The sequence below is a fragment of the Spinacia oleracea genome, chromosome 5, assembly GCF_020520425.1.
Source record: "Spinacia oleracea cultivar Varoflay chromosome 5, BTI_SOV_V1, whole genome shotgun sequence".
In the NCBI taxonomy this organism is placed as follows: Eukaryota; Viridiplantae; Streptophyta; class Magnoliopsida; order Caryophyllales; family Amaranthaceae; genus Spinacia; species Spinacia oleracea.
In genome coordinates, this window is record NC_079491.1 from 20,755,539 (window position 1) to 20,775,694 (window position 20,156).

Consider the following 20,156-nt stretch of genomic DNA (forward strand, 5'->3'; position numbering starts at 1 on the left):
TATTGGGTTGGGTTCGGATTGGGTTGGTGGGTTGGGTCAATTTTTACCCGCAATTTTTTGGCTATACCCGGGTACAGCCAAAGCTGGATGTACCCCCATCCAAAACGATGTCGTTTTGTGTTGTTTAAAATGAACATTAATATACTGGTACAAAAATGAACATTTACTATTTCGGAAATGAACATTTATTTATTTATTTGGAATGAACATTTACTATTTTGGAAATGAACATTTATTTATTTATTTGGAAATAAACTACAAAAATGAACATTTACTATTTCGGAAATGAACATTTGTTTATTTATTTGGAATGAACATTTACTATTTTGGAAATGAACATTTATTTATTTATTTATTTGGAAATAAACAATATAGGCGCTTGTAAAAACATAAAAGACCAATGAAGTGAACAATTTCATTATAAACATTAACCATATATTTATTGTGAACAAACAAATAAACAAGAAAGAACAAATAATTCAACAAAAAAAACAAACAATATAAAAAATAACATAAAATTCCAGAAAAAAGAACAAACAATACAACAATTATGAACAATTTTATGATGAATTTTAAAGCCAACATGAAAGAACAAACAATACAACAAAAAGGAACATTTACTATTTCGGAAATGAACATTTATTTATTTATTTGGAATGAACATTTACTATTTTGGAAATGAACATTTATTTATTTATTTGGAAATAAACTACAAAAATGAACATTTACTATTTCGGAAATGAACATTTATTTATTTATTTGGAATGAACATTTACTATTTTGGAAATGAACATTTATTTATTTATTTGGAAATAAACAATATAGGCGCTTGTAAAAACATAAAAGACCAATGAAGTGAACAATTTCATTATGAACATTAACCATATATTTATTGTGAACAAACAAATAAACAAAAAAGAACAAATAATTCAACAAAAAAGAACAAACAATATAAAAAAGAACATAAAATTCCAGAAAAAAGAACAAACAATACAACAATTATGAACAATTTTATGATGAATTTTAAAGCCAAATGAAAGAACAAACAATAAGTTTGATGAATGAATTTAAAAAACAACAAGAAAGAACAAACAGTACAACAAGAAAGAACAAACAATACAAAAAGAAAGAATAAAAGATCAATGAAGAGTTTAATTATGAACATTAACCATATGATTATTACAAACAAACAAATAAACAAGAAAGAACAAACAATATAAAAAAGAACATAAAAATCCAGAAGAAAGAACAAAAAATACAACAATTATGAAATTTTGATGGTGAATTTAAAAAACAACATGAAAGAACAAACAGTACAACAAGAAAGAACAAACAGTACAATAAGAAAGAACAAACCGTTCAATAAAAAAGAACAAACAGTCGACAAGAATGAACAAACAATATGAGTGTGTCGTTTTGGGGGGTACAGCCAGAGCTGGCTGTACCCGGGTACAGCAGTTAGCTATTGATTTTTACCAGCTCTAAACACAGGGCGTGATATAGCAATCCACTAAAAAAAGAACGTAAACATTAGCTTGGGCCTCGCATAACCGTAGCCAGGCAATAACAAAAACAGAGCACCAAAGCAAAGAAATACCCACCAGTACCACTCTCCTCTCCTCTGTTCCTTTCATTTCTCCCCGTCATTTCCACCACACCGTCGCGCGCACTTACACAAACGCCGTCAACTACACCGAATGTGCGCGCACAACATCATCACCTCTTTCTCTTTCTCCTTCTCCTCCAAAATTAACCACTCTCAGTAGCCACTAGCCATGCCCTGCTCTTCTCCCTTCTTCCATGGCTATCTCCGCACAACTTCACAACTCGCCATGTCTCTTAAACCCTCTACAAACTTCTGCACCATTTCTCCCAGACCTTTCTCTGTCCTTCAATTCGGGAAACACAAGTCCTTCAAAACCCTAGCTTTCAGGCCTCTTCAATGGCGCCCGATTGCTTGTAGGGTGGCTGCTGTTGGGGCCTCCAGAAGACCATTTGATTTGTTACAATCACCCAATTTGTATCAGCAGAGCAAGGAATTCGGGAGGTTTGCTTATGATGATTATCCCGACGATGACTCCGACCGAGAAAATGATTCCGCACAGCAAAAAGTGAGTTTTTCTTTACCTAAACATATTTTCATTTTTTAAAACAAATTTTCTTTTTTGGGGTTCATTTGCTAGGTAGTTCAAATGTCGGGGTTCAATTGTTTTTTTATTCATTTGTTTGTTTAATTTGAAGTAAGCTTGTGTTGTGCTACAATTGTAAGTGATGTATGATGATGTCGAATACTAATTTAGCCTAAGATGGTGTTAACTAAGACTACGTTTGATTTGGCGGAGAACATTTTCAACGAAGATGGATTTTCACAGTAAAACAATTGTGTTTTCCTTTGAAACGACTAAGATGCTGCATTCGCTAGGTGGATTTTTCAAAGAGGTTTTCTTTGATTTGTACATGGAGGCTTTGCGAGGAGTTCTGTTTTACTGTGTTTGGGAGGAACTACCCAAGAAGAGTTGGTAATAAAAAAAAAAGTTGGGTTTATTGAAGGGGAAAGAGGGAGAGGGAAAAAGGATTTATATTGTACATTTTCACTTGGAATATTTACATGGTAAAACCGTAAAAGAATTTATCTGTGGAGAATTAATGGTGTGCTCTCTCTAGCTGAAATCCACTTTTCCGTTTTAGAGACTTATTATAGTTGTGAATTGGAACGTGGGTAATCCTTATGAACCCTAAACTTAACTTAAGTGACCCTTATTCTAATATTTTGAGCTTATTTTTCTGATAAAAGTGAAAACAAACATTTGAAGTTCTTACATAAAAGTAAGTCAAAAAAATATTACGTCACCAAGAGGAATGAAGCGGTTATAAGTAAATATTCATAAGAGGCTGTGCACATACGCAATGACAAGAACTAGTTGATGTCAAGTATTTGGATTTGGTCGGTTAAGGACTTGGTTGGTGAGAATGGTTATGACTTGTGAGAGTTGATTGTTAATGATGATCATAATCAGCCAACCAATAAATATATTGCTTTTTGGAAAAAGTTTTTATGGATTAAAGAGCAGAACTAGCACAAAAGAATCAAGTTGTATGAGGTGTTCGTGCTCTCGAAATAAAATTATATAAGAAAAAGGATTCAACACTCCCGGAACTCAATTGAAAATATTGGAAACAAAAAAGCCAGGACTTACGAATCAATTGGTTCATTCAAGTTTTTGTGGTGAATTCATTTTGCACCAAATGGATAAGAAAAATGTTGTTAAGCAAAGTTTTCTACAAACTATGGGAAAGTTTCCAATATTAGGGACTTGTAATGTGTGACATGGTCACACAGGGTACATGCTTAAGTCTTAAACTCAGGCTATTTTGTGAGCTGTCCATACATGTTTGAGGGAATGAACCTTTAAGGTGAAAGTTAATGGTCAAAGTTATGCATTGATAAACATGCCAATCAATTTGGTACAACTAATGAAAACCAGAGGAAGTATAAAACAAGTGAATGAAAAAAAAGGATAATACAAAGAAATACCATGTGTTCCAAAATTTGATTCTTGAAAGTAGAAAATTTAGAGATGTAAGGTAATTTTCTGCATGAGACATTACAAAAGAAGACAGAAGAACAATTTGGAGAATGAAAACCAGTTAGAAAGGTTAATCGCTGGCCTGACTTCAACTGAAATGCTGCCTTCCACAAATAGCTTAACTTTAAATATCAGTCACTATATCCAACCTGAAATGAACCAAGAAAATTTAAAATGAAATTAAGGAAAGAAAAAGACAGAATGTAAAGCAGTAGAGAATTCATAATATTATGACTGAGTATAAATACTCTATGGGAGTAGAGTCCAACAAAATTAATGCTTGGAAAGGAGCTAGTACATTTATGGAGTGGAGGAAAGCTGAAGAAATCGCAGGAGACTAGGAAAGGCATGAAGCGACACTCTGGTAGTAGTATTGATGAAGGGAAGCAGCCCAAGTGTGTGTGTGTGTTGGGGGGGGGGGGGAGGGGTATATGGGTTAATCGAAAGAGAGAGATGGCTGATTATTAGTTAACTGTTTTTTCTTTTTAGTTTTCAGAGTGAAACTTGGCACCGATTTGCAGAGAGAACGTAAATATTTATTTTGGTAATGTAGGAAGATTTGAAAGCCCCTTTCTGTTTACTGGTTGTTCAATGGAAAAGTGGGTGCACAGGAAGTAATTTCATATAGTTGAAGGTGATTCCAGGATTTTTTTTCCATTAGAAGTTCGTGTTTATTATTCTCCTCTCTTTATGACTGGCCCTAAGGAGCACCTCCTTCTTGGTAAGTTTGAAAAGAGGTAGAAAATGGTAAACTGGTAATTGATGTTTTCACGAAAGCTCTTTCTTAGAGTTTCACGTCTCTTAAATATATACTCCATTGTTTATGTGTATTTTTGTTGGAACCAATAATCTCTGATGTGACACACTATACCTGTTTGTTCTCAGCAATCTTCAACACTTGATAATATAGATGAGTGGAGATGGAAATTTACAACACTTCTTCGAAACAAAGCTGAAGTAGAAGTGGTGTCTAGAGAGAGAAAGGACAGGCGTGACTTTGAGCAACTTTCTGCAGTGGCAACCAGAATGGGTTTGTACAGGTATTGTCAATTTGTTATGATACTTTTCTTGCTGAATTGTTTCATCACCAGCCTCTATTATCCTTCTGACTTAAAATGACAAATAACTTCATCTGGCAGCCGTCAATATTCCAAAGTGGTTGTATTTAGTAAAGTTCCCTTGGCAAATTATCGCCATGACCTGGATGATAAGCGGCCACAACGGGAGGTAACACGACATTCTTGTATCTTCTGTTTCACGTGTTTCTCCCTGCAATAGACATTAGAATGTTTCTTTCTTTTTAGATAGTTGTATAGCTCTGTGTTCTGTATGATTATATAGGTCGAACATCTTTTGATAAATGTTGGTGCCACGTCAGGTTATACTGGGTTTTAATCTGCAAAAGGATGTAGATATTCTTCTCAAGAGGCACCTTCATGAAAAATCCGTGAGTAAGCAGACTCTTCAAAATTATTCCATGTCAAGTAATACTTTTGGTCGGGGTAAGAAGGAATACAGCCAGCCTGAACCCACGGCGCAGATGATTTCTGCGAAAGAGAAAATGCTTAGGGAGATTAGTTTGCGACTTCGGGTTCAACAACAACAATGGCAGGTTTAATTTCAATCTTTGACAAACAATTGGTAGTATTTGTGCTTGTTTTGCATGTCTTTTTTTAATACTTGGTACATAATATGCTGGCATAATGAGGGAAATTTCTGTTGTATAAAATGTGACAATGATGTGTCGATGTGATAGACCATGGGATTGGGGAGGTGAAATACAGGAAAGTACAAAGAAAACAAATTTGGATTGGGTGTTGGGCATTGCAGCATTGGTTTCCTTTTTCATTAATGTTGACAAATTATTATGGAGTTGAATTTGATCTGAATGCTAAGCTTAGATCCAAAAAGTGCGTGTTGAACGCGCAAGTCACCCTGACTAGGCCATGGCAGGTGAAACCACCTACAAAAGGCGCGAGCCTCAATGTGCCTTTCCGTAGCGTAGGGCGCAACACCTGACCCCTTCTGTTTTGAGGCAAGCGAAGAGGAGATCTGAGGCAAAAGTTATCAAAAATTCCCAAAAAGTTTCAAATTAAACCTTCCCCACTCTTTAGGATGCTAATTCGAGGAAAGACCTTTATTAATTGCTTGAATTTACTTCAATTAAACCCCCGATTATAGTACACCCTAATTCCGTGGTGGTGAAGCAATTGGGAAATTGGTGATTGCCGTCTTTGACATAGGTTGCGAGCAATCTCCTGTGCTTTCCGATGGTGCCGTCGGTTGGTGTTTCACGTGAGTGGTGTTCTCTTCGATCTTCTCTTCTCCTCCCTTTTCTCTGTCTGCGTTTTCTTTTCTCCTCCCATTTTTGTACTATATCTATCTATCTATTCCTAGTTCCTAGTATTTAAAAAGTGAAACCTTAAATGCCACGTGCCCCTTCCCTTTTTTCTCTTTGTTAAACAGTTTTATTTACAAACTTTTTTATTATGTTATCTCGTTCAGCCTTCCCCGTTGCATTGCCTTCATCCCTCCTTCAAACTTGCGAACTTAATTCAATTCCCCATTTTTAATTCCCCTTTCATCTTCTCCCCTTCAATACACAAACTTAATTCACTTTCACACTTAATTCGGTTCCCCACTTAATTAAATCATATTTCCTTAATCATGCTTGTTAGAATTGGCTTCCATAGTCACTCTTTGGATTCCACCTTCCATCTCTTAATGAAATTCAAACTCAATAAAATCTATTTATCATCTTTGCTGTTTCAATTTATTCTTAAGCGTTGCTTCACAAATGGTTCACTGAATTCTTAATTCACAATTTGATTACTCTTCAACATCTTCGCTAAAGTAGTATTGAATCAATGAGAGTTTAGTTACTTACTTACTTTCACATTTGAATGTCTCTTTTATTTTTCTTCGTGTTTCTCTTTTGAGGTCAATTTTAAGAATTTGGCTTCACATTGTTTGTTGTATATTTGAGTTTGAATTTGCTTTCAATTATTTTTGATGATTTGTTTTAAAGGAATTGATCGGCAAATGTGGATGCATTATTGATTTCAAAAATCTATAACACTTGCGAGTCTTATTGAGAGAATGGTAATTGTCGTCCCTTTGGCATGGCTTCATTGTACTCCGTATAAGTTAGCTTGTCCTTGACAACGTCCAGGTTTAACCTGTTGGATAAATGTGCTAACGTCGCATCTTCGTATAGCCAATAACTGACCAAGTAGAATCTAGTGATGATCATTAAGCCAGCACAAGCTGGCAAAGAATCTCATAATAAATCCTACACGTTCTTATCATTTGATTCTTTAATCACGTGTTTGTATTATTTTATTACAATTCCATCCTGTAAATACCATATAACACTGTTCAGTAATCACTTTTCTGTCTATTTCTAATGGAGATCAATGGTTTACTGTTCATAACTTCATATACTATATCAAAATGGCTCAAAGAACCATTTCTTTTGGAAAGATAATTTATTTTTAATTATTTAATAGTAATACGTGGCTAATACCTTACCACAAAATAATCATTATGAAGACGAAGGAATCCTCTTAAAACTTTAAAGTACATGTAGGGCATCTAACATGTTAGAAATGCATTGGATGGCAATATGGCACAAACCACCAAAACTAAGTCACGAGACGATTCTGTAACACCTTCATCAGTCCACTTCATGACCATTATATATAAGATATGTTCATTAAGGTTAACCGAAGCACCTCAATCACTGAAAAAAAACGCACACGTCGCTAAAGCATCTTTTGTTCTTTACTCCCCTGGAAACCAATTTAATTCTCCTGTAGATGACGTCATTAATGAAGTACGAATTTTAACCCAACCAAAACTCCACTTTTAAACTGAAAATCCTATGTGATATACTCCCTCCGTTTTGTTATGATACTTTCACTTTCCTGTTTTGGACGTTTCAAACTGGAACGCTTTTACTTTTCCATTTTAGGGTATATGGCCCCCCTTATTTAATTATTTTCCTCTCAAATTTTGCCCACTCTACTTACAACATTCATCTCTAACCTATTATTTTTTATTCTTTTCTTTCAACACACTGCTCAACCTACTTCATTTATTATTCTTTTCTTGCTATATTCCACTTTACCTTTTTTTTATTCCTCTTTTCTCTACATTCCACTTTTCCATGCCTGTTTCTTTCCAATCATTTTTCTTTGGTGTTGTGAAAAGCTCAAGTGTAACAATCATAATGAAACATAGGTAGTAGTACAATAGAATTCTAGTATTTTTCCTTAGTAATTGTGTAGGAGCTAGGGTGTTGGCTGGATTTAGAGACTTCCCTTGCTTTCTAAAAAAATATGCCCTCTTTGACTTTTTGTATTACGTTGATCTGATAGAAGAAATTTTTGAAGATCTTTTTGTTAGAATGAAGGTAGGAATGAAAGGCAAGACCTATTCATTTACTATTACAAATGCCACAATTATTTTGTCCCTATGATGTGGATCCTATCAAGATTTTCTCTCTTTTACTCTAACCAGCAGAGCTACCTTCTTTTCAATTAAGGGCTTGATGTAGTGATTAGTTAAGTGCGAATCTGAAGTTCCAACTTCCAACTGCCCCTAATGAAAAAAGAGCTGGTGTTCTAGAGTTATTTAGAATTAAGTTTTTTTCTTCTTCTTATCTAATAGTTAGAATTAGTAATGGTGATGACATTTTCTGTTTAGGATTCACCGGAAGGTCAGAAGATGCTAGAACTTCGAAGAAGTCTACCTGCATACAAGGAGAGGGATGCTCTATTGAAGGCCATCTCAGAAAACCAGGTTTGAAAATCATATTTTGTTGGTGTTCTCTTTGGTTATATGTTTTAGACTTCAAGTTATGACAAGACATCAATTTTTTATATTGCATTAGGCCTGGTTATCGGGCGGGGCGGGTCAGGGTCGGTATGGGTCAAAAGAGGGTCGGGTATTGAAAGGGTCATTTTTAGAGGGTCGATAATGGGCGGGTCAAAAGCGGGTCGCGGATCAATAGCGGGTCATTATTGGGCGGGTCAATAAACGAGCAATGAAAAATGAAAAACAAAAGAGCCATGTGCAAGTACAAGTAAATACGAAGCTATGCATGTAATTTTTTGTATCATTACTATTTTTATTTTCAAACTAATTGTAGTATAAGTTTGACCCTATAATAACCCTGTCCAATAAAGGCCCTGTCCAATAAGAGCCCTGCCCAATAAAAGCCCTATTAACTTGACCCTAACCCTATATCCATTGGACTACCCTGTCCAATAACCAGGTCTATATTGCATTATTCAAATGCATGCTTAAAAACTCTGTACCAGCATATCGATACCCCAATATTTCCAACGAGGCTTTCAAATGGGGCGGAGTATGGAGAGCTTATGCAAACTACCTGTATTATAGCTGCTCTGACAGCTCTGTTGAATATGGACTAGTCGCTTCAAAACTTTTGTGTAGATATTTGTTTCGTTTCTTTGACATTTATTTAGTCAGCATCTTTTAACAATTATAATACTAAACACTTTCCAATTAAATAGGAAAACAATTGACCTTTTATGTTTAGCTGAGGAAACACCCTTTTAGTCTAAAACTGGACGAATATTGGTTAAAGATTTTCTAATCAAAATGTTTGCCTGTTTTTATGCACACTGTTTGTTTTTCTTGATAAGAAAGCAGTGATTCTGCACAGAATTCACTGCCACCTCCAGCCTCCTCCCCCCTCCCCCTACTGGAGGTGGGGGGAGTGGTTTTACCAAGGAAAAAGATTAACTTGTAAACAGAAATGAAGTACAGGAAACCATCATAGTTGATAAATTGCTGATTCGCATCTTGTTTTCTGTTGGAAATGGATTCCTGTTTGTGCTCTTACTCCCATATAACATACTCCTTTTTTTTAACTTTTTTTTAATCTAGTATGTCTTTGAAAATGATTTTGTCTCCACATAAAAATATGCAGGTAGTGGTTGTCTCTGGTGAAACGGGTTGTGGTAAGACAACTCAACTTCCCCAGTACATTTTAGAGTCTGAAATTGAAGCAGCTCGTGGAGCTAGTTGTAGCCTTATATGTACGCAGCCGAGAAGAATATCAGCTATGTCTGTTTCAGAGAGGGTTGCTGCCGAACGAGGGGAACAACTTGGAGAATCAGTGAGTTTCCAATTTTCGTTCTAAGATCATCATTCTACATGGTGCTCTGACCTGTACATCTTTTCCGGACCAACCTCTAGCTGGCCTGCAAGTCTCTTTCCCTTCTGTTAATGTAAACAATAAATGTTGATCCGAGACCAAGAGGAAAAATTAAATTTTAGTCTATGAGAATGTGGGCCAGAAATTGTATCATGTGATTTTGTTCTCATGATGTTGACAGGTTGGCTACAAAATTAGATTGGAAGGGATTAAAGGAAAGGATACACGACTTCTCTTCTGCACTACTGGTATACTGTTGAGGAGACTGCTTGTTGATAGAGATTTAAGGGGTGTGACCCATGTCATTGTTGATGAAATTCATGAACGTGGCATGAATGAAGGTAATGCTTGCACAGTTGCACTTTCACAGTTTTACCGATTCACTTCACCCGTAGTGGAACAGGGAAAGTCTTACTTGATGCTGAATCTGTGCTAGATTTTCTCCTGATTGTCTTGAAAGATCTCCTACCTCGTCGACCAGATTTGAGGCTGATTTTGATGAGCGCAACTCTTAATGCTGAGCTATTTTCCTCTTACTTTGGTGGAGCTCCTACGCTACATATTCCTGTAAGTTTAAGGTTTTAAAGAAGTGTTGTATACATTTTAATTTGCGACGTTTTTTTCCCGAAATACTATGGTATATTTCCTCCATTTAAAATATTTGCAACCGAGGTCCTTGGGCGCAATTTATGAAAGAGAATGGAGAGGATATTAGACAAATTAATCAAAATAACTCTAACAACAGTAAGAGAGATGGGTTGGGTTATTTTATAAGTTATTGGAAAATGTGCCAATTACTACCTATCGTATATACCCCTTTGTCACTTACTACCTAACAAAAAGTTGTAAATTACCTCCTACAAACCTCCTCATGATTACTATTGCTAGCCAAGTCAACATTTCGGGTATAGGCTGGACCGTGACGTCATATTTGGCCTTAAATCGCTGAAGGTGACTTTAAGTAATCAAAAACAAAAATAAATCCCTAAAAAATTCAATTAAGTGCTCCTTTTCTTTAATATCATTCATCCATTGAAATGTATGCTTCCTTTATGATTCGTTTGGGGTAAAAATAAAAAACAATCTGACTCAATAATATCATCAGTATAGAAATTGAACACAAGAAATAATCAAATTTTCTGGGTTATATTGAAGAACATGACGAACCCTTGCTCGAAAAAAAAGGGGAAAACTTCAAGAGATTAGAAAGAATATACAAGTTAATGGGGTTAAGTTGAGATTCTAGATTTTTTTATATGAAAAACTTACCGGATATGGTTATGTAGCGAACTAGCGATTTATGTGGATATAGAAATTGTCAATTTATATACTCCGTAATTGGATTTGTTGGAAAACCATTCAATTCAATGAAGCACCGAATCATGTGCTTTTTGTGAAACTGTTGTTTGGTTATCCACAATTCTTTGGAAAATTCAGTATTTCAATTACGAGTACTAGATTTCTATGGATGCTTTGCATGCTTATAACTTAAAAATGCGCACACAATAATACTTACCCTTTTGGTTAATTCCTAGTTTTAATATTTGGTTATTTTGGTAAATATCTTTTAAGTCAATTCCCTTTTATGTTGTAATATAAAATGTTTTGTGTTAAGTTACTTTTATTTTTCTGATTCAAGTAGAAGATAAAATAGGCATTCACTTTTTTGACGACGCCGCAGGCGTTCCCTTATATAATTACGAGTATAGTATTGATCATTCATCATTATCATTATCATTACCCCTTGCCTCAAAGAGGCTCCCGCAAGAAGCGGGGTAAGGGGGGTTCGGGTGTACGCAACCTTACCCCTGCAATTGCAGAGAGGTTGTTTCCAATGGACCCAAAAGCGATAACGGGACGACAACGGGACGACCATCTCCTACTTCATGGAAAGGAAGCGAAGAGGTTTTAAGAGCCATTTTGATTTAGTCCATTACATCCCACAACCAAAAGAACAAATGAATCTTTGACTCCATCGGAAATGGACATGAGTATAGTATTGATCTTTAAAAAAAAATCAGTAAATCATACATATTGTTCTTGTTAGTTTTCCACTATTGAAAATACAATCTCATCTTTCAATTAAAAAATCAGTATTGGTAAACTCTGTCGTCTTCTCTCTCCACAAAGTTCTTATGTGTTTTCTTCTCTTACTTGGTTTGCCAGTCAGACCTTCTAAAAGATAAAATTTAGAAGTAGAAATGATCGTCTATGTCAAAGTAATAGTTACTTTAGCTTAGGGAGAAATGAGAGGAACTGTTTTCCTTGCGAAGAAAATTACATTCTAATGTATATGTAGTGATCTGCTCCTACTTACCAAAATTTCTCACGGTCTTGTTTACCCTGCATGAAGTTATCCCATAATCAAACAGCCCATGAAGAAGACGACAGAAATGAATTATGATTTGTTAAGGCATTACCTTAAATCTATGTATATTGGAGATGCCACATTTAGATGCTGGAAATAACAATCTGCTTCCCCATTAAAGTCATAGACTAAATCCAGTGTCAAAGAAAGTGATCAGTGTGAAAGCACTCTCCAATCAACTTATGATTGCTTATATCTGGTTAAATCTCAATATCTGAATCAGCATACGAGTTTTGTTGATAAAAGGAAACACGCAACATCTAAGTCAAGATGCAAGGATGTAGGAAATAAAATCACACGAACGCTCATTAATACTTGATTTTCAGGGTTTCACATACCCCGTTCGAGCTCACTTTCTGGAGAATATCTTGGAAACAACTGGATATAGGCTGACCTCCTATAATCAGATTGATGATTATGGTCAAGAAAAGGTATGGAAAATGCAGAAACAAGCTCAGAGGAAGAAAAAGACACAAATTGCTTCAACAGTTGAGGTATGTAAGATTCTTGTGCCATTTATAGACAGCATTCATTTACCAATTTTTTTTTTACTGCTGAAATTGTTTCTTTATTGAACATGGGGCAGGATACACTAGAAGCTGCTAATTTTAATCGGTATAGTCATTGGACTCGAGATTCATTGTCCTGCTGGAACCCTGATTCTATTGGTTTTAATCTCATTGAGCATGTGTTATCCCATATATGTAAGAATGAAAGACCTGGTGCAGTTTTAGTATTTATGACTGGTTGGGAGGATATTAATTCTTTGAAGGACCAGCTTCAATCTCATCCTGTACTTGGAGATCCGAGCAGGGTTTTGTTGCTTGCTTGCCATGGTTCCATGGCTAGTTCCGAACAGGTAATATTATTGGATTCTCTCTCTCTCTCTCTCTCTCTCTCTCTCTCTCTCTCTCTCTCTCTCTCTCTCTCTCTTTCTCAATGAGATACTGCAAAGTTTTGATAAAACATGTAATTGAAACAAAACACATGGCCAGAGACTTTCCTTTAACGAAAATAGTCCTCTCCCCAGTGAATCAAGCATTCCTCAATGTAGTTCAGCTGACACTGTTTTGAGAAAGGTGAAAACAGTGGCTTAGTTTTGTAAATCTAAAATTCCATTAACTCTTGCTAGTTTAGAGAAACCAGCTCTATTAACAAAGCTTTGTTTCTCAACTGTTTAAAAAGCTGGAGTTTATTCCTAGGAAAGTTTGTAAAAAATAATCCAATCCTGGTCTTCTAAAATCAGTCCCATCTTTTAATAACCTAAGAATAATCCAAGGTTTCGGGGGTATCTTTCCTAAATGATCCTTGACCTGTTGGTAACCGGATTAATAAGTTTATATGGCACGTCTCTCTCTAATTGGTCTAGTTTCGTTGATTTTCATTTTAACTTTAACTTCAATTCCAGTTTTAACTTTTTAAAAATTTCTCTTTCTCTTCCTCCATATCCATGGCCGCCATCCTCTCTCCTCCTATCTGATATATGTTAAAGCTGTAAAATGTTTATTTACTGATTTAAGCAAGAAAAATGAGATCGAACCGATGATGATTGTATTTCTCGATGCAGTTAAATCATCGGTGGTGGAATACAACTTAGGTAGAGAGAGAAAATAGAAACAACAGAATACTCAATCGCGTCAACCTGTTACTCCCTCTGTCCCGGATTACTTTTTACACTTTTCATTTTAATCCGTCATAGATTAGTTTTTACGCTTTTATTTTGGGAAAAACCCCACAATTATTTTAATACATCTCTCTTTCCACCACCATAAAGTAGGGGTCTCACTCTCTCTCACATTGCAATTAAAATAAACATCCCACTATCTACTTTTCAATAAAGTACTACCTCGCTATCTACTTTCCCATCTACTTTTCTAATAAAATAATATTTGATAACCAAACAACAACCTATCTCCTAAAACTATGTGCCCTGATAAGTGTCAAAACTAATCTTGGACAGAAGGAGTATATGTTAAAGCTGTAAAATGTTTATTTACTGATTTGAGCAAGAAAAATGAGACCGAACAAATGAAGATTGTATTTCTCGATGCAATTAAATCATCGGTGGTGGAATACAACTTAGGCTGAGAGAGAAAATAGAAACAACAGAACACTCAACGTGATATTCCCTTAGTGATGCATTACACAACCCCTCTCTTTATGCCTTTTATATCTAGGATCTTAAACTTCTTTTTTAACTTTTTTTAACATTCACCTTTTATATCTAGGATCTTAAACTTATTTTTTAACTTTTTTTAACATTCTTTTTGTAATTGGGTGAATCACCCCCTTTTGTGAGATGATGAAGACGAGGGCTTGAAGATATACCTTATGGAGTTTGATGAAGCCCTCTATCCAAAAGGTTTCTTAAAATGGGTAATTTCCATGGAAGGGTTTCTTAACAAGGCCTGCAACTTTGGAAAGAGCTTCATGCTAGCAACTTTGGAAAGAGCTTCATAGCAACTTTGGAGCTTTAAGAACATGCTTTTTTAGAAACATTGGAGCACAAGCCATGGTTCAAAATTAGGAGAACTTCTAAAATGCACATGAACAGGTTTTCCTAATAATTATGTATGAGCTTGCTACATCAAATTAACCACCCTAAGCTGAAGCTCTTAGAGTGTAAATGAATCGTTTAACCATTTATTTATTCCATCTTAGAAATGTGGAGATTTATCCATTCTACTGGTTTGAATCTAACTTTTATCATCCGTCTTAGTGCATTTCGCACTTTGGCTTTGTTTAGACATTGTGGTCACGCTCATGAGTTAATTAACTGATTTGCATGCAGAGGCTGATATTTGATAGGCCTCCAGAAGGGGTGCGGAAAATAGTACTTGCCACAAATATGGCAGAGACTAGTATCACCATAAATGATGTGGTCTTTGTTGTTGATTGTGGTAAGGCAAAAGAGACATCATATGATGCACTGAACAACACTCCCTGTCTGCTACCTTCGTGGATCTCAAAAGCTGCTGCTCGGCAGGTAAACCATAATGTTTGATGTTAAATGTTCAACCATGTTTCTTGTTCACGCATTATACTTTTTCTGAAGCTGTTTAATTACCGTTATCATTATCACCAGAACTTTCCTTGGCTTGCTTGTTGTGTGCAGTTCAATATTTTTGTGCTAATTACAATTTCACAACTCTTAAACTAATGTGTATTCTCCCAGGAAGCTGTAATATTGTGAATATTTCAAAATATAGTTTTTATTTTCTATGTTAATGCTAATTATTTTCACTACTTGTAGAGAAGAGGTAGAGCTGGTCGTGTTCAGTCAGGGGAGTGTTACCATCTTTACCCCAAATGTGTCTACGATGCATTCAGTGATTATCAGATACCAGAACTTTTGAGGACACCCCTACAGTCCCTCTGTCTTCAGATTAAAAGCTTAGACCTTGGTGGTGTTTCAGAGTTTCTGTCAAAAGCTTTGCAACCACCAGAGCCATTATCGGTATTCCCTCCTGATTTTCATGGGTGATTTAGATCTTGTTTTTGAACAGTGCATGCATGGTTTTAGGCATGGAAAAACTATTATTTTATTTCTGATTTTAATAGTTTCTATTTGGTGTTTGAGGTCTTCGCGGATTCGATTGAAGTTCAATTAATTTACTATTGTTTTCGTTTTTACTGTAGGTACAAAATGCTATTGATTTTTTGAAGGTCATTGGAGCTCTGGATGAAAATGAAAATCTTACTGTGCTCGGTAAGGAGTTCAGAAATATTCTCTGTTGTTCACAATTATTCACTCTTGTTCTCTTATTTGACGGATAGCTCCTGTTATTCGCCTTCCTGTCTTTAGAAACTATTGGGAGTCAGATTAGAGATCTTTCATTACGGAACTGTATAACCCTTGTTATCATACAGGTCAAAACTTGTCTGTGCTTCCTGTGGAGCCCAAACTAGGGAAGATGCTAATATTGGGGGCTATTTTCAAATGCCTAGACCCGGTAATGACTGTTGTTGCTGGTTTAAGTGGTAGAGACCCCTTCATGACGCCATTTGACAAGAAGGATGTAAGTTATCAATAATTGCGGGAGTTTTCTTTGATTTTTGGTTTCTGACTGTCTTTCAAAATCTCATATATAAGTAATTTAAGCTGTGCATCAACTTGTGCTGAAATGAATGTTTTATTTTATATGGCTTCATCCTGCAAAGGGCTTAAATTCATGCTTATTGCTTGTTTTATGCAGCTCGCAGAGTCAGCAAAGGCTCAGTTCTCTGGTCGTGAGTTCAGTGACCATCTTACCCTTATTCGAGCTTATGAAGGATGGAAACATGCTGAAAGACAACAGTCTGGTTATGAATATTGTTGGACAAATTTTTTGTCCTCCCAGACTTTGAGAGCTATTGATTCCTTGCGGAAGCAGTTTTTCTCGTTACTCAAAGATACAGGACTTGTTGATACCGATAATGAAAGCCGTAACAAGTGGAGCCATGATGAGCACCTTGTTCGGGCAATAATTTGTGCGGGTATGTTCCCTGGTGTTTGCTCAGTTGGGGTAAGTCACTTGTTCGAAATTTATGGTATTTTTCTCTCAACTATGTCCCCCTTGTGTTCTCTGACTTGAGGAACTGTCTTGGATAGTTTTGTGGATCAACATGGCCTGCAGTAAAAATTAGTTTTTCTGCAAAGAGAGTGAACCTTCTTTAAGACCACTACGATAGAAGTAGTTGGATATTGGAATCATGAGGTACTTAGTATACCATTGATAGGAGCTAAAATTTGTTATTGTCGTACAGAATAAAGAGAGGTCAATAACGCTGAAAACAATGGAAGATGGACAAGTTCTTCTGTATTCGGTAAGATTTTTCCATCGAGTGCAAATGCTGGAATACTGAAATTAAATATTCAGGTTCTGTTAACCCTGTACTTTTTTTTCCATACAGAATTCAGTGAATGCACAAGAACCAAAAATACCATATCCATGGCTTGTCTTCAATGAGAAGATAAAGGTCAATTCTGTCTTCCTGAGGGATTCAACGGCCGTGTCAGATTCTGTGTTGTTACTGTTTGGAGGAAACATTTCTAGGGGTAGACAGGTAAGATTTATCTTTTTCCCATTGTTCCTGAGGCTGCAGAAATTTAATGTTTCTTACTGATTTCTGGCTTTTCTTTAGGATGGACACTTGAAAATGCTGGGAGGATACCTGGAGTTCTTTATGAAACCTGGCTTAGCAGACATCTACCTGTCCTTGAAAAGAGAACTTGAGGAACTAATTCATTGCAAGGTGAGGAATGCTAGAAAATTATTAATCTCTTAAAAAGCATAGATAGATATGGATCTTCTTCTATCCTAAGTTTTTATTTATGATATCGTGCCTTTTATGCTACTTGTTTTGATCATGGTATCATTTTTGGCTTGATTTTTCACACTAGTTTGCTCTTTTTGCGAGTCATAGTTTTGATATTCTTTCTTTTTTATGAGAAGCAAGAAAAATTGTGTTACTTGTGTCAAAATGGATTACAACCTAACAAACAACAAAGGGAGGCAAACCTTCTAGGAAGGACCCGCTGCCCTTTGCTATTCATTTTGGAACTGAAAAGGGGTAGAGTGGGGGAGGGGGGGGGGGGGGGGGGGGGTTGATATTCTTTCTTTTTTATGAGAAGCAAGAAAAATTGTGTTACTTGTGTCAAAATGGATTACAACCTAACAAACAACAAAGGGAGGCAAACCTAGGACCCGCTGCCCTTTGCTATTCATTTTGGAACTGAAAAGGGGTAAGAGTGGGGGAGGGGGGGGGGGGGGGGTAAGCCAGAGATTCCATTGTCATGCTACTTATATCTATTATTGTATCATTCAGCTTGTGGATCCCAAGTTGGACATCCACAGATTCGTGGACCTTTTATCTGCAACAAGATTGCTGATATCAGAAGACCAACGTGAGGGTAGATTTGTGTACGGTCGTCAACTGCCAACACCATCAAAAAAGGCAGGTAAAGAGACAAGTGTGCAGGGTGGTAAAATCAGTGGTGATGATAATTCCAAGAACCAATTGCAAACTTTGCTTGCAAGGGCAGGGCATGAAGCACCTGCGTACAGGACAAGACCACTGAACAACAAGTTTCGTGCTACTGTAAATTTCAACGGCTTGGAATTTGTTGGTAAACCTTGTAACAATAAGAAGCTAGCAGAAAAGGATGCTGCTGCAGAAGCTGTTAAATGGTTGATGGGTGATACCCCTTCATTCCGGGGAGATATAGACCATTTGTCAATGTTCATGAAAAACAGCAAGAAGAAACATGGTAAAGGAACGTAGATGTGTTGCTGTGGAACATGTCCTTTCTACCTCTGAAGAATTGAATCGCTTCTCCCCTGCATCATATGGTGCTCAGTATAAACAGCTTGAAATTGCAAACAGAATTTCCTGTTACTGGTATGGCCTTCTCAACCTTGGTTTTCACGATAGCAAATTCGCAACAAGTTCGATTATCAGTTCATGATAAGGGTGATCGACCTAATACGAGACATCTCATATATAGGTGACTATTTTGGGCGACTGTTTTGGGGCGAATATGTTGGGTGACATCTCATATATAGGTGACTATTTTTGGGTGGCTGTTTTGGCTAGAACTTTACGAGCTTCAACTCACCCCTTCCTGCCACAGTAAATGTGAATTGACCTGTAAAGATGAAGGGTTCATGTTGGTGATGGTTTGTAGATAGAAACTAAATGATCAACATACCACATTAGATTCTTTTCAAGGAAAGTTGAGTGCTGTCTATAAAAATATGATATGTTCTAGATTCGCATTTTTGTCTTTTGTTCAGCAGCAAATGTAATGGATGGGTTTATCAAGGCAGGGAGATGCTCTTAGTTCTGGCCTCTCATCATCAAAAGAGTTGACGAGGGACAGACGAAGAGGGTTAACATTGATAGCTTCTATAACATTATTCACTTCCAACTTTTTTGGACGACGTAGCATGGTGAAAGGTTTTCATGGGAGGACTTGGTTCTTTTAGTTGAGATTCGTCATACAGAACACATTTTATTTGAATTTAGTGCAAGGAAAAGATGACCTTGATTGTCACTTTTTTGTAATTTTATTAGGTTCATATTGTATTAGTTGCAATATGTGCCTAGTTGATGGTTAAACTTACTTTGAGCATATTTAATACTCTCTCCCTTTTGAAATAAGGGTTATACTTTTCCATTTTGACCGTTTATGAAAATAGTTAGACTTCAGCTCTTATATATAAAATGTATCTTTATCTAGTTGCACCCGAGAGTATTTTCCCCTCATTCTTTTTCCCCCTTTACTTAAAGACTTTGTTATATTTACCTTGTCCTTATTGCTTATTAAATCAGATCAGATTAGCGCGGAAAAGATAAAAAACACTCACATAAAACATTTAGACGAGATCAGATAAGAAACTAGAAAAATTAGATCAGATCAAGTGAAATTTTGCCATTCGGCTTTTTCTTTTTCTCTTACAAGGTTTCTTTTTTTTTCATTCATCCCTCTTACTTTCCAACCATTTATTTGGTGTTGATGAAAATTGAATGGCGACTAAAGTATTATTTTGGACGAATGGAGTAGTATTTTTTTAGAAAGGAAAAAACACGAATGTAGTACTTGTATGGCCTGTAAACTTATCATGTCCATTCATGCTTTTATTTTTTTAGTGTAAGAGAGGAGTACAACTCCAAGAGAAGAAAAGCTAGAACAAAACTAGAATTAGTTCAACCCTAAAAAAAAAAAAAGAACTAGAAACAATTCAATGGTTTATGCCTTTACAAAGTTTAGGGTTTACATCTATCTGGATGTAGAGGCAAGAGTTCCCGAGTCTATAATAAAAGAATAAAATGTAGTACAGAGTACTATGTAATATTGTAATATCGTTTGATTTGTGAATAAAATAATGTGCTCTAATCGTTTCAATTTAGTATACTTTTTTTGTTCAAAAGGTCTTGCGCGCACAAGGTGTACAATAAATTTATCGTACACCAAGATAACCTTTACCCATTTATTTGTAACTTTAACCTAGTTTTGATTAACTTTTATATT

The 20,156-nt window shown here is 36.0% G+C and overlaps 1 protein-coding gene across 2 annotated transcripts; it reads left to right on the forward strand.

Moving 5' to 3' along the window:
• The first annotated feature begins 1,551 nt into the window (after positions 1 to 1,551).
• Positions 1,552 to 19,363, forward strand: LOC110797168 (DExH-box ATP-dependent RNA helicase DExH3). 2 transcript variants are annotated; one of them, XR_002535771.2, is made up of 20 exons: positions 1,552 to 2,111; positions 4,473 to 4,627; positions 4,727 to 4,814; positions 4,966 to 5,199; positions 8,295 to 8,390; positions 9,547 to 9,735; positions 9,956 to 10,115; positions 10,211 to 10,341; positions 12,469 to 12,636; positions 12,729 to 13,001; positions 14,934 to 15,128; positions 15,396 to 15,599; positions 15,782 to 15,851; positions 16,013 to 16,161; positions 16,339 to 16,647; positions 16,889 to 16,948; positions 17,036 to 17,188; positions 17,267 to 17,377; positions 17,951 to 18,523; positions 18,630 to 19,363. XR_002535771.2 is itself a non-coding variant. In XM_022002262.2 (19 exons), exons 1-19 carry the CDS (start codon positions 1,776 to 1,778, stop codon positions 18,404 to 18,406), a joined length of 3,537 nt encoding a protein of 1,178 aa, XP_021857954.2. In that variant the 5' UTR covers positions 1,552 to 1,775; the 3' UTR covers positions 18,407 to 19,363. The 2 variants fall into 2 exon arrangements, 1 of the variants encoding a protein (XP_021857954.2); XM_022002262.2 differs by having other exon boundaries at positions 17,951 to 19,363.
• The last annotated feature ends 793 nt before the right edge of the window (positions 19,364 to 20,156 follow it).

Bases quoted from the DNA above. Each gene is read 5' to 3' on its own strand.
- LOC110797168 (XM_022002262.2), top strand. From the start codon at position 1,776: ATGCCCTGCTCTTCTCCCTTCTTCCATGGCTATCTCCGCACAACTTCA. The intron at 8,391-9,546 runs GTTTGAAAATCA...AAAAATATGCAG, and splicing joins AGGCCATCTCAGAAAACCAG to GTAGTGGTTGTCTCTGGTGA. The intron at 12,637-12,728 runs GTATGTAAGATT...AACATGGGGCAG, and splicing joins AAATTGCTTCAACAGTTGAG to GATACACTAGAAGCTGCTAA.